General features: G+C 36.0%; 1 protein-coding gene across 1 annotated transcript in view; it reads right to left on the reverse strand.

The window, feature by feature from the left end:
* The window catches only part of LOC132560162 (zwei Ig domain protein zig-8-like), a 92,119-nt gene extending 77,749 nt beyond the window's left edge, over window positions 1-14,370 (reverse strand). Inside the window, exon 1 of the mRNA XM_060224814.1 lies at window positions 14,268-14,370. Coding sequence (XP_060080797.1) covers window positions 14,268-14,370 — 103 coding nt within the window. The remainder of the gene's footprint in view (window positions 1-14,267) is intronic.
* Window positions 14,371-16,319: the final 1,949 nt, after the last annotated feature.

The raw sequence follows: 16,319 nt of genomic DNA on the forward strand, positions 1-16,319 counted from the left end.
TGTTGTACATCGCTACCACATTAGCGAGTACTTAATCTCATTCTAATTCGTGTCCTACAATCGGTAACACGACACCTATCTATCACTAGAGATCTGATTGGACAGGTCCTAATAAGGTAGCATGTTAATGACATGCAGAGACGGTAAGAGATCATGACTTTTGTAATTCTGTGTTGAATTACCCCCCTGTGCTGGTTCTAATGAGGGTATTTCTTCACAACAGCATAAAGTATCGAAATTCTAAATTGGATTTTGCATCGAGTGTGTGAATGAAGGCGAGAAGATCCACCCGATATGAGTGATGAACAGATAAATTTTCCGTTCCCGCATTAATCATACAAGTTGTTCTCCAGAGAGACGACATCACATCAGTTCAGAAGGTCGAACAATGGACATCGCTGTATCAATAAATAAAATATGCTTCCATGAAAATACAACAACGATGTAATGATTGGCACAAAGCAACTGGGTTTCCCGTTGGTTGATGTTTACTAAGGCCAGCCCATGTTTGGTTGATTGCAACTATATGGTCATTTTATCAGGAAACCTTATAAGAATAACAGAAATCGTACAACTGTCTCTTGTCTGATACTGTATAATGTTGGTTGTGCCCTCAGCAATGACTGATTCTGTGACAGCTACCGTTCTACCGAGCAAACAACAAAGAGAAAGATATATAAAGGAATACCTCCTTTATTAACCATATCACAATTGTGATGAAATACGACTGTTAATGGCGTCACCTTACCCCACCTCACCTTTGATATATCTCATGGGCGTCGTATACAGCAGACACGAAATGCTATTTTAGAATCAAGAACTGTTAGTCAGTACTGATGTAAGCAACATATTTATCGATTATTTTCACCTTTTACTAACACCTTTTGATACCCGTTTACCGACATGTTACTTAAATAATGAATGGACTACTTTGCGATTTACAATGGTACTGAAAGGCTAATTGGTACACATTTTTCTCCTTTATCATAAGTTGATTAAGTACATTTTATTCTATCTCTATAAATCTGAGAAAGGGGGCACTAGCACGCCACAAGGAAAATAATCCATTATTACACTGTTTACATAGGATCACCACCACAGACTGCTGTGGAGCTATTTAAATTAAAGTTCACTTTTCCAAATAGGCCGAGTAGCAGAAGACAATGTAAATGTTATTGGTGACTGATAAAAGGTGACCGGAAACTGCAGTGTATCCGACACTATAAATAGATTGCTATATCACGAAATAAAACTGTGCCTCAATTGAAACCAGTTTACCGCGAAACGTAAAGACGCCACTTTCTAAAGACACCGCTTATCCTCACAATGTTATTTTTGCATGGTGTACAGAAACCGTTTAAAGACAATTTTTTAAAAAAAATCGTGTATCTACATAAACCGCTCTACGGCAGCATACAATGTACAGAGACACCAATACCTACTGAAACTGCTACAGCTAAAAATCTAACACTTTCAACACTTCATAGACATGGCTATACCAACAATCTCTAGTTGATTTTAACACGTTATCAAGTAAGGACAGTTGTATCTCGAGAAGACGTTTAAGTGGTCTATAATGCGTCCACTTTTCTTTAATGTATACTACAATTGCTTTTACCTAAAATTGAGCATATATCTACGTACATGTAACGGGAGCCTTTGATGTCTATTGTAAAAGTATATAAAACATCATGGTAATCGGTACAGCTGATGCACAATCTCTGTATGTTTATCTCATCATACACAGATCATTTATAGATGTTGTTCCGACCGGGTACATGTGAAGTAAATGCAAAAATTCGTTGTTAAAGATAATGGCTATTGGCATATCAAATTCACCCATTAACAGACAAACATAGGAACATCCAGACGGCAATGACATAAATGTCGGGGATTCGAAACCATCGTTCTCTCGGGTTTTACCGTTGATCATTGCCGAATAGCTCGTCGATTATAAGCGTACTTTAGGGTTATCGTTAAACTCTATTAAAACTATTGGTATCTTATCGGAAGTACCCAGGAGACGGCAGGCCTGACAATTCCCTAACTATCACTTGGATAAACCGATTTCTGCTCCCAATATCTTTCCTTTTTATTTTTATTATCACCTCTTTTAGTTCGAGAAATTTATTACTGCATTAGTCATATGGTACACCCGACCCCGTCCCGTTGATGATTTTCGGGTTACTAACACTGCTCGCGCAGCAGTGAAATCCGTATCCTAAAGACGCGTTCTTAGTTTAGCGAATGTTCCCTTCGACCGTTCTCTCTGATATGGTCACACAGCCAGAATGCAGAGAAGGGCAGTGAATGGACATGAGGAGTTACGTTCCGATTGCAAATGACTACCGTGTTTGGATATTACGCCAATATAATAATGCGAGAATAATTCCTGGTGTATTTTCTTAATTTCCTGAATATTATTGGGTACAAATAAAATCCCCCGAAGAATCCTCGGGACCCTAAAAACCCACGAACACAACAATTATGTAACGTCATCTCGTCTGATGGCGAAAATAACTAAAATTATAGCTTTATTTTTTTTTTAAATAGACTGGCAAGTTATGAGTGATACCTACATTGAAGGGTTTTAGCCATGGAAGGTTCACCACTAACAGTGATTTCTTCTCTTCATCAATGAAAATTCAAAATACCGAGGCCTCCCGAATAACAACTCAAACAGTTTTAAGAGCAAGTAGAAGTTTTTAAGACTGGTCATTTTGAGTATCACAAAAAAAAATCGCTATGATTGTCACGATTAGTCTACGTTTTAACACGATTTTATCGTGACAAATCGTGTTATTGTGAACATTTGTAGTAATAGATTATCCTGCAACAAGATAGTTACATGCCACTAAACTTAACGTTTATTGGGTAATATTCATCTATTCTGAGACGTAATCAGGTATTTTCAGAAACGTGACGTCGTTGTCGGGTAGGTTACGTTGTCATAATATCAAAGATTATACAAAGGACAAACAAGTAAATAGCAGCATTTAATACAGATTTAAACAGTACAATTATTCGTTTGAATTAAAAAGTCGCACTCATGTTATAGTTAACCTCGAGGAGTTAAATTTCCATCAGCAGTGTCGACCACCGACAGTCTAGAAGATTGCACTAAAGACACGTAAGTGAATGGCATCTTTTAAAACGTTTATAGACAAGTGACGATTACCACGAATGCAATAGAAAATACACATAAAACAACTGCGATTAACGAAACATGATATCCAAGACACTGAAGTTCATAGACATGATATCACACCAAAGTTATACCAATGCCAGGATCTGAGTTTAGGGTAAGACAATTGAAAGACACATCATTTTCGGAATATTATCATAGACAGGAAAGTCCATAGACTCATGACGTCATTTTCAAAATTGTTGCTAGGCAATTGACGTCATTATTCGGCATATTACCATTGATAAGTTAAAAAAGATGGTAGCGATATACATCAGGGACGATATGTCGTATAAGCAAATACACAGCGAACGGTTATCGTTTCTAAGTGCTGTGCTTGAGAGAGTGTGTTTAGCATTTCCAAGTTCTTATGAGTTCCAGACGACTGAGATTGACCAGCTAATCTGCCGACATACCACATACAATGTTTTCTTACAATAGTGGCTTTCTCATGGAAGTTCGGGTAAACTATCAACTATTTTCCTCTCTCTACATGTTTCATCTACTATACGAAATCACTGCTGCAAAGGATCCCTATAATGATACAGGGTTTTCAGGTGGCTAATGTTCCTGCTTTTAACGGTAATAGAAAACCACAGTCTACCTGATAGTCAAGACCCCGTGTTCATACGACGTAAAAGAGTTCCAAGGACTCAGATCATTGAACTAATATACCATGTACATTTGTACAGTGCGTGTTTGGAGGCTGACCATAACATACATATACAAATGCTAAATGAATCTTGCTTGGTAAGGATTAGTATAGTCAGGAATAAACAAATCACTTTAAACTATTCATTGTTTAATTAAAATGGCCAAATACCTTTAGGAACAACGTGCCGAAAATACCATAGGTACATCTTCTGTGTATCATGCATTTACCCGTGTGTTTAACGTGCGCACATACCACGCAGTGTAACGTTGTGCAGTCGCACAAATATATACCATTTACATTCCCTTAAACCGTTTTTCTATAAAGAATATCATTGCAAGGACAGATAATGACGAATGTCGTCAAATGAATGATTAAATACATGTTAAAATAACCCAAAAAAGGTTTATATTTGACCATCATGTGTTGAACATACAAATGTATAGAACGATTTGAGTAGAACATAACACATGTGTGATTATTGAGTATGTCTGGAGATAGGGTATCATGAGGCTATTTGAAACAAGTTGATGGATCTACATTTGAACCGTACCATGGGATCACGGATAGACCATCTGAAGCCTGGGCCTTAGACAAACGCTACGGATGTACACGAGAACGCCATTATTACAACACAGGGATGTAATCGATGAGATACGTTTTCCTTATTTTCTGTAATGTAGCGTTATTTCTCCTCCGTTTTTTCCCTATGGACCGACTGGGGAATCTACCATCCGCCAGAATGAATGGTCAAGGTCGATACTCAAACCATTCATCAAACTATGAGTCGGTCACGGGTATTGTCTTAATCAAATGTAATATACAACTATAGCACTGCCTCACGCGTTATAAATATGGCGTGACTTTTAAGTGTAACCTTCACACATCGTGTATTAGCAATGAAGAGTGCGGCAGCATGCGTGCTCCACTTGCAGTCTTCCTAATAGGCACAGCTAGAATATAATCCGTGTTTCATTGAGTTTTAAAGAGCTACACTTAAACAATTAAATTGGAGTCACTGTAATAACAGCTATGTCACATGACTTGTTAACTTTCACACAAGTTTGTGGACCATGCACTTTTACAAGTTTTCATGACAATTAAGACGGTTTTATCGGTCAACAACTTATCTATTTTCCCCCTTTTCCTTTGCTGGCCAATATCCCGTTTACATTCCATGACAGATGACGTGCGGGCTTTTTCATTACTTTGACTGTCAGTGTATAGTGTACTATCGAGTTCTGCTAATTATCTCTTGCTTTTGCCCTAATTGCTACTCCGTGGAGTTGAATCATTACGGAACTATATACAGTGCTGCCAACCCCGTGTTACCTATGCAGACATAAATGTCATCTATTTTGTATAAACGAAGCAGAACTGTACACAACTACAAAACATATAGGCCAATCTAGTATAACTGCATGTACAGATATACAAAGTCCGGATACATAAGTTCCGTATTGATCAATACGGGAATATCAATGACTACAGATACAGGTAGGATAACAAATAATAGCCAAGGTCACCTGTCATGTGACTTGTAATACATCGTATGGTATCGAGTTCTAGTCATGAACACATAGTGCAATGAAGACTAGTAATGATTCCATGAAATTACAAATTCAGAATAGATAAAGTAAAATGAATGAATCTGCATCATACAGCTGTTTGCTCATCAATGAAAAGGAACAATGCAGAGAAGACGCGACTGAGGAAACTCCCGAAGTCTTATATAGGTTTTCTTCGTGTATCAAATAGTCATTTTCACACACTTGCTCCAAACCTTAATTCTGAGTGCAGACGCATAAACATTGAAGGTCTGAGGTGATCATAGTAATGGCAATGATACTTCCTTTTACTCTGTGTTTCCATGTCCTGAGAGCACTAATCGACCTAACAATACAATCAGTATGGCTACTGTCCGCCATTGGCACTTTCCCTATTGTCTACTTACAATAAAATATGTGAATATGGCACCGGCAGCTATCACCGCTTTTATGTGATAGAAGAGATCAAACACAGGTAGTCTTCTTGACATTCACACCAATATGCCTTGCCAAGCACATCTTTGTATAAGAGAAACAGTACCTAAAGTCTTCCCCAAAAGAAAAAAAGGAATTAGGGGATTTAAGTCTCTATTGCATTACTATAATATCTAATCATTTCTATGTGTGAGATATGGAATCTTAACCAAAGTAGGAGAATGTGATCAACACGAGGTTTGCCTCCAGTTCCTCCTATCATATCCAAAAATGGGTGAGTGACAGATTGTTACTCTATCAAGACTGGCCTTTTTATGCACGCCTTGCTGTAATCTAAATGTTTGGAATTAGTGCTGTGATGTCATTCTTACAAAAGATATTTTCCCCCAGGCTGAGATAAGGAAATAACACACCCAGTAAATGTGTGAAAACTTTTGAAGTGATATCAGGTCAAAAAATAGCTTCGAGTACAGGTGTTGAATTATATATATCCATTTATTTGGGAAAAAAATGAAAGAAAACTTTGTTGGCTACTTCAACTGATTTATATGAAATTGCGTTGTCGTATTCGGAGCAAACAACTACACGATAGTATTCGTTGACGTCGTGTCTCAAATGGTCTAAACAGAGAAGATTGGGAACAGTATAGTGAAGAAGAGACGAGAACAGAAACCCGAAAAAAAATTGGCAAAAACGTATCTACCAACTTAAAGAATTGACAATCCGCTCCTTTTTGTTCATCATAAAAATATCAACGGGGAAAAATATGTTACTTAATCGCCTCCATACCTAACCCAGAGCATAGGAGAATGACAAAATAGGTGTTTATTCGATTATGCCATATTATTATCGGGTAAGCTTTCGCCTATATATGTATCTAAATGCATGTAGCATGGGTTTGATTACCTCCACATGTACATGTACATGTACCTGTTCCCACAAGATCTCTTGGGTGTCGGTAGATGATCAGTTATCACACTTTATTCCACACTTATATACTTTAACGATGTGTGCAATCCACTGTGATAAGCTGGTCATGTGATAAAGAACAACCGAGTGTCAAATCATAGTCATAAACATGTATGACATATTGAATAAGTAGCAAATAAATGGACACATAACAAAGACTTAGATCGCATGACTCTTCTAGCAAACGGAGAGATGGTTCGAATAAGATTCCAACAAGCAAATAGAGCTGATTGGGCTTGGAAAGCATTACATGTGTTCAATAGGGTTTCAGACGATGCAGGTTGATGATAATTGTGGGGAAGTTTTATGGTCCCCCTAGTGATGGCATTGTGGCATATTCTAGTTCTTCGTGAAACGTGAAGCTGGAGGTGTTTGGTTGCCCGATAGTTTGCGTGTTTGTTTCGCCGCTGTATAGTTTGTCATCATATGAGAATGTGACATTAATCTCTTAGATTAACCAAAAGGTAGAAGACGCTTACTCTTCCGGAACAGCTGGTCTTGTGATTATTGTACTTTTTACATACTATAACAAAGTTTTATTGAAATTGAGTTTTGGTATGATTATGTTGATATGTTAATATTTTGTTGATTGTTTTTCACACAGGACATGCAAATTAAAACGACGGTTGCCTGTTGACTTCGGATACACAAAACCAATAAATCGATACCTGAACCAGTTTTAGATCATGTAATCACCGCTACTGAATGGCTTAAAATTCCCCGCCTGTGTGGCAAATAAAGTGTATTAAAGATGAAAATAATCTAGATAAAACACAGCCATTGTCATCGTGTGGATGGTGTGAAATTGGTTAAGCATGTACTCCAGCGCTGTTTTATTTTGAATGTGCTTCATCAGTTACGTAAGACACATCAACTAGGAGGGCGATATCTTTGACGTATGCATTAGCTAACCAGATGTGATTTGAAAGCAGCCATGTGGAAATGCCATTTTTGCTAATTTCAGAAGTTTTCTTTCGATTTTCAGTATGCTTTGATTGAGAAAGATATTTTATCACATATATTTGACTTGTTTTTGCAGTATGACATGAAAGCACCTGACTGACTTGAAAATAAACAATAATGTCTATTTGAAATACAGTACAAAGCCATTCATTCTCCACTGTTTCTTAATCCAGGTTGATGACGTAATCGTATCAAAGACATTGGCTTAAATCCGGGGATTCACGTAGGAACATTCAGCACTCCAACTGTTTAATCTATCTCAAAGGAACACAAATGCCATAAAATGTGAGACATGTCACCAAACAAAATGTCTTTACACTTGAAAAACCAGCAACGGCCAATCCTTTCCTCCTGTCCAAACACAGGATCTATATTTGGTTTAAAGTACTTTTAATCAATATGTTTTAAATTCGAAAGTCAATTACAGAAATGATTCAAATTAATGCAAATCCAAGTGTTTTGACATTAAAATTTGCTACAATTAAGCAATGCATTTAATGTCGATGTATCATCAGAAGAAAATCGATATCAAACATACGGGCGATTTATCATAAGCCAAAGAATTTCATTAAAATTTTCCTTAATGACAAATTAAAACTCCTTTAACCCTCATAACATTACTGCCTTCGAAATATCATAAAAAAATATCTCGCCTGTTAGGAACATGTGTTTTAAGAGTGAGTATTTGAGAAAGCCTTTCCGTTTGTTCAATGTTTCTCTATCTCATCCTATTGATACAATGTATTCATTCAGTCCGGAATTTATGAGTTGACGAAAATACAGAATTTACAGATACACAACCGTTTTTAGATTTATTACAAACTCAAATTGAAATTTTCTGTGTATCAGTTGGAAAGATGTTTCTTAGTTTGGATTCGCTAATGGGTATTTTGTAGTTATAAATATCAGCAACTGTCTCCATACCAAGTTCTATACTGTGCAAATGATGTGTACAGCGATTGTGGTCGCTAACTGCGACTACACCGCTCGATATCAGCCTGTGGTAATGGTACAGAACCCAAATTCTATGTGCATTTCACATGCTAGTACTACCGATATACTCATAAAAGATATTTCTGTTGAAGCAAGTGAAACAAGAAAAAACAAATAAGAAAAACAAGTTAGAAAGATTTTAAGGAACGTCAATAAGCCCGATCCCATCAGACTTCCAAGAAGTGATGAACTATTTATTACAGTGTCGTTAATGGGGCTCACCTCTTTTTATTTCAAGATCAATTTGAAACCTTTCAATAAAACGTGAAGATATCGTCATAATGGGTTTAGATATTGCGTTTAGAACGAGCTCAGCTGTGATTTGTACTGAATCTTAAACTCGTAACATTCTGATTAATAATATTGCATTATAAATGAAGACACCAGAAAAGTGTAAAAATTACTTTTTCTTTCGGCACGTCTCGGAGGTTTCCACAAAGCCCTGTTCGCCCAGGGGATTCTTGGCGTTGATTGATCTCTGTTCCCGTTGTGGAGCACCGCAGAACCTCACAGTACCTTAATCATAAACCCCGTTGCTTACTCATGTTCTCATTATCAAATATCACAACATATTGGTTTGGCTCTAATTGTCTTCGTACGAACTCGTCGAGTATTTTATACTAGATTATGAATATGGTGTTTGACGATCAAGCTTTTAATACTTTCCATTTCTTTTCATTTATGTAAAGTACTACATATATCAAGCGTGGTGACTGATAAGACATCTATTGCATTACATAAAGTTATCATCTTCCAGTTTCTAAGGTGATGATGTTTCAATCTGAACCATACCTCGGCGTGGATGCTTTACTTAAATATACCGATAATTCAAATATAACAAAACTACTGAAATATTACACCACATGGTTCAATGAATACAACCATAGCCCATACGTCTATATTAGATACAATGAGAGTAAATATGATATCTTCTTTGTTGTGTTTCATTTTGTGTACTTAAATGAATCCATGTTCATAATAACCACCAACGGAAGTAATGCGGAGTTATCTTTCTTTTTGTCTTTCGTTTCCGTTCCAATATTTTTAAATTGTTGCTTGAAAAATAAAAAGTAATAAATTGATTTTGGTACATTTTGCATCTACATTTCAAATGTGCATTAATGAAACGGTGTCTTAACACAAATTGTAAAAGTCTCTGCACACACATCACATGTATATGACCATAATGTATTAGAATTCTTTTTTTCTTTGGTGGAACATGCACCAGATACGTGTACATTACAATTATTGTTTTTTAAATATTTGGATAAGAGAAATGAGTACTGCTCAGCTATATGTAAATACCTATATTTAGTTGAGGTTTCAGAGATGATCCCGGAAAACTTTTCATATTTGAAGAGGGAGTTCTACGCATCTATCTCCCGCAGTTCTGATAATCAGGATTTTATCTCTACTTCACTGTAAGCTGCAAATATGTGAAGAGAGTCCTATAATTAAGAGTCCACTATGTTAACACTACCAGGTAATCATTTCTTACTGTGAGGATGAATGGTTTGTGATCGGGTCACAAATTAAGAACAGACCTTCTCTACACAGGGTCATTCTCATATGTAACCACACCAACAGTTAGGAATGTTGGAGGTTTGGACCAGACGCTGAGACCAGCTGGAACATTGACGATATAAATCCAGGCAATCTCAAAAACTGAAGTTATACCTGATCAGTATAAGTAGTAGTAACCTCACTACCATAACACTAAGAGAACCAAACACGTAATGAGCATATGGTCAAACGCGTTACAAAGTATTTCGAAAAAAACTATTGGCACCAACTGAGCTGCTATAACTGTGGCACATGTGTTTGTACACGTGTAATTAATGTACTATAAATAAGCACACGTGCCTGTTATCTCATCCGTGTTTAACATGTCTGTGGGTTCAATCTGAAGTTAAGCAAATGAACTGATATTCTGTGTCCATAATTCCACATGTTACTTTCATATTTGGTGCTAAATCCCTCATATAAAAAATGCGTCTAGGACTGTATGCTTACACATTTTTCAAGTGTTTTGTGACTATTTTACACACGAGAGGTGAAATGATCAATTGTAACACACAACGGATATTTAATAAACGCTCTATACTAACTATCCATATCAAGATTGTTTCGTACAAACCCTATTTAGTCAGGACCATGATACAGAACTACATTACGTCGTCTAATGGACATTGACTTGTTTGTGACACGATCCTTATATTTATTATACATTGATATCAAAGATCGATTTGTAAACAATGCCGAACCTATATTGATATCTACCATAGATCGCTAAACTTTAAAAACAAAACACACACACACAATCTCTCCGATCGCCTAATTGAACTCATCAACAATACATAAAAGGTAGGATGATAAAATGGTAATTACACGTTCCGCTTTTTGTTTTGCTCGTAAAATAATCTCTATATATTGAAATTGACTAGAGGCTTTTTAAACGGATCCATAGACTGTTTGCTGTAATTGTCATATTGTAAATGTGTTTTAGACATTTGGGTACTTTGAAGTGTTCTGGTTTACCGTGACTCATATTGAAAGTGTCATTGTTCTGTGGTTGTATTACAGTTGTTACATGTACAATGTTTGTTTCACCGGGATTCGCTTTCTAATTGTCTTTCAAGAGGAATATAGCATGTATTATTGTTACGTTTTACACCAAACATATCATTGGAAATATCCACATGCTAAGGTGCATTAGAATAATATATATTTCTTTTTTTTCATTATTTTTTTTCTTTTCCAATTTTTCATATTGATTAATGTGTTATACAATTGTAAGGAAAGTACAGACGACAAAAACCTACATATAGCAGTGTAGACCCGTTAAGGAACACTCCATCATTCCGCAAAACAAGATAAATTATATACAATTTGTTGGAAAATATTCTGTTTTTCATGATATGCATTATAACACAATGGCTGCCTGACTCGATCCGACAAGATTGTTCCCAGTGTTTGTAAATAAGTAGCATGTGCCTACAACATCGATGTTAAAGCAAGTTTATTAAGATTTACATCTGTATACATGGTGATCGCGATAACAGCACAGAAAATAACGATTCCCTCTGACTTCCAATCTCAGAAGATTCAACTACATATTGTTTTAGGTAATTTAATATTGTATTAAATTATTAAATTACGTTTATGCTTATGGTGCTTTCTATTGGTAACTTAAAGCTCTAGAATGCAGTAAATGTGCAAAAATTTAACCAGGCGCCACTTCAGTAAATATTTTGTTATATTAATAAGTCATAGCTACCAGTATTGTATACAATGATTCTATCTTTTCTGTTTATGGCACTGGTGGCGCTATTTTAATATTTCGGTGTAAGAGGAATCATATACTATGTATTTAACACAGTTAATTGTACTTTCCTGCATGTATTAGATTATGCTCTGAAACAAATATGTATGTTTTTTGAGTTCCCTAAAAAAAGTATCGATATGACATGTCGATGATAAGACCGCACGTGGTTCATTCTTTTGTTACAAACTTAATGAATACATTGTTTTAAGCACTTGCTTCGGGAAAAGGTTTGACAGGAAATAAAAAACATTTGCTGACGCAAACACGAAACATATCGCATACATTTATAGAATCGGACCAAAGACAAATCAAGCAAAATGGAACTCTATACATGCAAAACATGTGTAACAATGCCTTAGTAAAAGAGGTGCAATGCATAATCGGGAGTATCATCAAGTGATTAAAACAAACAACGTTATTTACATTTTTGAATCATGGGTTTATATAAAACGGAAGTTTAATTTTTATATAAAATTGTATTTGACGAACTGTGACAAGTGATGTATCAAATGATATTTTGCTGGTCAAACGGTCAATATTTCCTGCTTTAAATGATCCTGAAACAAAATGCTTTCTATATCGAGTTGCCAAAATAAATTGAATAGAGTTGCCAGCGGTATAAATTCATATGAAGACTGTCTAGACGAAAATACAGTGATAAAGACGTATCTCGTTTTATCAACACTATCGTCGTTTTAACGAAGTCATATAAAGAAAGCGAATTACGTAATTAGTTTTGCAGTAGTCTTCGACAATCTGAAGTTAACATATCTCGACAAAAAAAAAAGCCCATAAAAGTCTGAAAGAACTGGATAATGTATTTTTAGTCTAAATAGGTGTGCCTCTGAAGATAGTTTTGTCTAAAATGGAAAACTGTCGAAGTGTGGGTCTTGAAATATGACGATACTGAACGGTTGAAGTTATGAGAAACGTCTAACAAAGGTAGAATAGATATTTATCTAGATGAATGCTTTGCTTTTGTAATGCAACCAAGTAAAGAAAATTAATATCCATCAATTTCTCCAAATAAAAATTAATACATAATACGAACTGGTATATCTGAAATGAAATAGCTATGTACACAATGGACAGATATTGTACATGTTATGTGTCAATATATCAGTAAACAAATCAGACAGCCTATCTGTGCAGAACATCTAATAAATAGCATTTGACAAAAAATCTATATAGAGTTGAATAGAATGTCCTTGGTTCGAAAATAAGGATCCAAACAAAATTGACACGTGTAAAATTCAAAAGCATGAAAACTATTAGGATTTGTCGTCTCTTGTTATCTTTACTTAAACTCACAGTAAATGAATTTTGTCTGACTAACAGGCAAAGAATAGAATCGAGAGTATTATAGCTGATAAGTAATTATATTGCTGTCTGTTGGAATATATTCAGCGGTTAGTGCTATTGTGAGCGTGAAAATACGGAAATGTCCCCAGGAAATGTGTAATTGATTTTTAATTCAACCTTATAGTTTAAAAAGCACGCTATCTCCGGCCGATATGGCATCTAAATTTCAATCTGCCATTATCATGTTCATAAAAATTACGGAATTGTAATTGTTTTCTGAAAATGTGTTTGATTTACGTGTACAAGACATCTTTTAGACTTGTTATTGAAAGGAGAGACCTGGTATTATATGTAATAGCGAGAGGAATGAGTTACACGTATATAGAAATGCACATTGATGTTACCCAGACCATCTACATGTACAGCACAAACCCCTGGCATCTCAACCCAACATGTGCAAAATGTATATTTGAGCAGTACAACTGCTCTGTAGGTATCTGTGTCAAAAAAGGTTGTAGTAGTATGCATATGTAAACGCTTATGTGGAATTATATATCCTGCACAATAGCCCAGAAATACATTATCTTTTTTTTTTTTTTTTTTACAAATATTGTTTTTCTTACATTGTCCTAAACAGTTTTCATATCTAATGGGTACATATTACTTACAACAACATCAGTGTTGTTGACAAAATCTATGTAAAATAATTAAATTGAGGAAAAAAATCACAATGTCATGAAAATCAAATGAGATCTAAAAAGAAAAAAAATATATGTACTCAGTAACTGAATTAAAAGGACGATTATTAATTACTAGAAGCTAATCACACGTTGTTGCGTGTAATCGGAGACAGTGAAAGACCCGGGGCTGTCGTGACCAGGTCATATGTCTACTTACCGCACAAGAGCAGTAACTGTAGGTATAGTCCCTCCACCACAGTCATCAGATATATCCTTCTTACGTCACTACGGGGGTATTTGAGATTATTTTTCCTCAGCATAATCAAATGTATTGTATATAAATCACAAATGAAACACAAGGTTTCCGATGTCACAAATATCCGAGTAAAACTCTTGAAAAAAGATACAAGTAGAAAAGAAAGATAAAAAATTCCACTGTAACAAATATCCCAATTAGAATAATAAGCACATCTTGCTGCTATGTCCAGAGGAACAAGTACGTCCACGGGCGTGAGCGGTCATTCCGAGATGTCACTTCATTTACTTGACCATTGCCCCTACTGGGTGTCACCAGTGCGACTCGTGTCCCGCAGTTTTCCAGTCCGAGTTGAAAGCGAGTGGTATCATTAGCACTGTCCTGATAGTTGTGCTGGCTGGCTGAGGCGGGTTACTACTAGTACTACTGCTGCTGATGCTGGAGCTGCTGCTGATGATGCTAGGTTAGCGCTAGTGCTTCTCCACCTTCATTTGTTCTGCAAATAAATCAACAAATAGTCGGGTTAGTGCGAGGGTGCTCTATCTGTTGAGAAGTCCGGGACTTTACACTAACAAACCCATACCTGTACCCATTAAGAATAGACATATGTTAACATACAAATGCTGTTTTAAAATCCGTTGGCTGAATTGATCGGTGAACGCATATGTATATAGGGATGAGATAAAGGCTTGACCGCTTGCCACGCTAATGCTTTTCACGTCACACCTTTTGTCCGTAAAACCAATACATATAATAAGAAAACCCTCACCCATGACCAAAGCATTTAGCTATCCTCTCTTTTCTTCATTTTGAGAAGTATATACCAAAAGAATTCAGGCTATTTCTGATATTCTTGTTTTGTTATATCGTTTTCCACGTTCCCAAGACATGTTCATATTGGATTCATTGACGTATTAGCGAGATATAGTGTTAAGTGAGATCAAAAATCGCCGCCCTTGGTGGTGTTAGGGGTATTGACAACAGATTCGGCGTCTTACCACGAACCCACTAAGGCGGACAATATTGATGAAATAGGAGAATGCATGTAATTGTAATGATGGCGTACACAAAAGATATGGAGAGTATGCAAGCGACTCTATTATTTATGTTTCAACTTATCCTTGTCATGAAAAGGGTTTCTAACGTTATGTACGTCTGATGTGAGATATACATTTCGTGTATATAACCGTCCAGAAGTACAGACGCGAGCAAGCACACCATGGCTACACTAGAGTATCAGAGAAGTTGTAGTGGTAAACCAGAACAATACAATACAAACAGACATATGATTGAAGAACTCCAATATATACATGTGTTTTACTTATGACGACAGACTAAGGTCGATACCGAATCATAGTATTGTATGAAACTAATTGTTTAAGCGTTGTCCCGTGTGAGTCTAGGGCGAGTGTTACATGTATTCACTGATGAGTTGTTACAGTATCTATAACAAATGTATATTCACAGGTCGATAGCCCGGGACCACAACGTATAGATTCAGTCTTTTAAACTCCGGCCGTTGTGTCCACAAATGGTGTCAGGTGGCGCATGCGCTAGGGTGACTTGACCCTCTTACAATGAGTGAAGTTGAGATTGTTGTCTGATTTGTGCATTAAGATAAACCGTTCGCTAAAACATTCAGTCATTATAACATTATAGGATGTACAGAATATTTACTATGTATTTACTATGATATACATCGTATTGAATTGATAGTAAGTATATGGAATACACACGGCAACATTTTGTCTACATGTGTATGTAATATCTTTATTTACATATCATTTTAATTATTTCTGGTTTGGCGCGTTTTTATTTCCTCATAAATGCTCGAAAGGTATACCTTATGACCATTTAAACAATCCCTAGGTCAGAGACTCCGATCCGTAATGAGATCAAATGTTCCAGTGATCCAGATGTCGAAGATTGTGTTTTACGCACACGATATCATAAAGTGATCATTTTGTTCGGTATCATAATGTGATTTTTCATATACAATATAATAATGATAAT

This window comes from Ylistrum balloti, unplaced genomic scaffold (assembly GCF_031769215.1).
Source record: "Ylistrum balloti isolate Yb309-2 unplaced genomic scaffold, AGI_CSIRO_Ybal_v1 Utg371024, whole genome shotgun sequence".
NCBI lineage: Eukaryota > Metazoa > Mollusca > Bivalvia > Pectinida > Pectinidae > Ylistrum > Ylistrum balloti.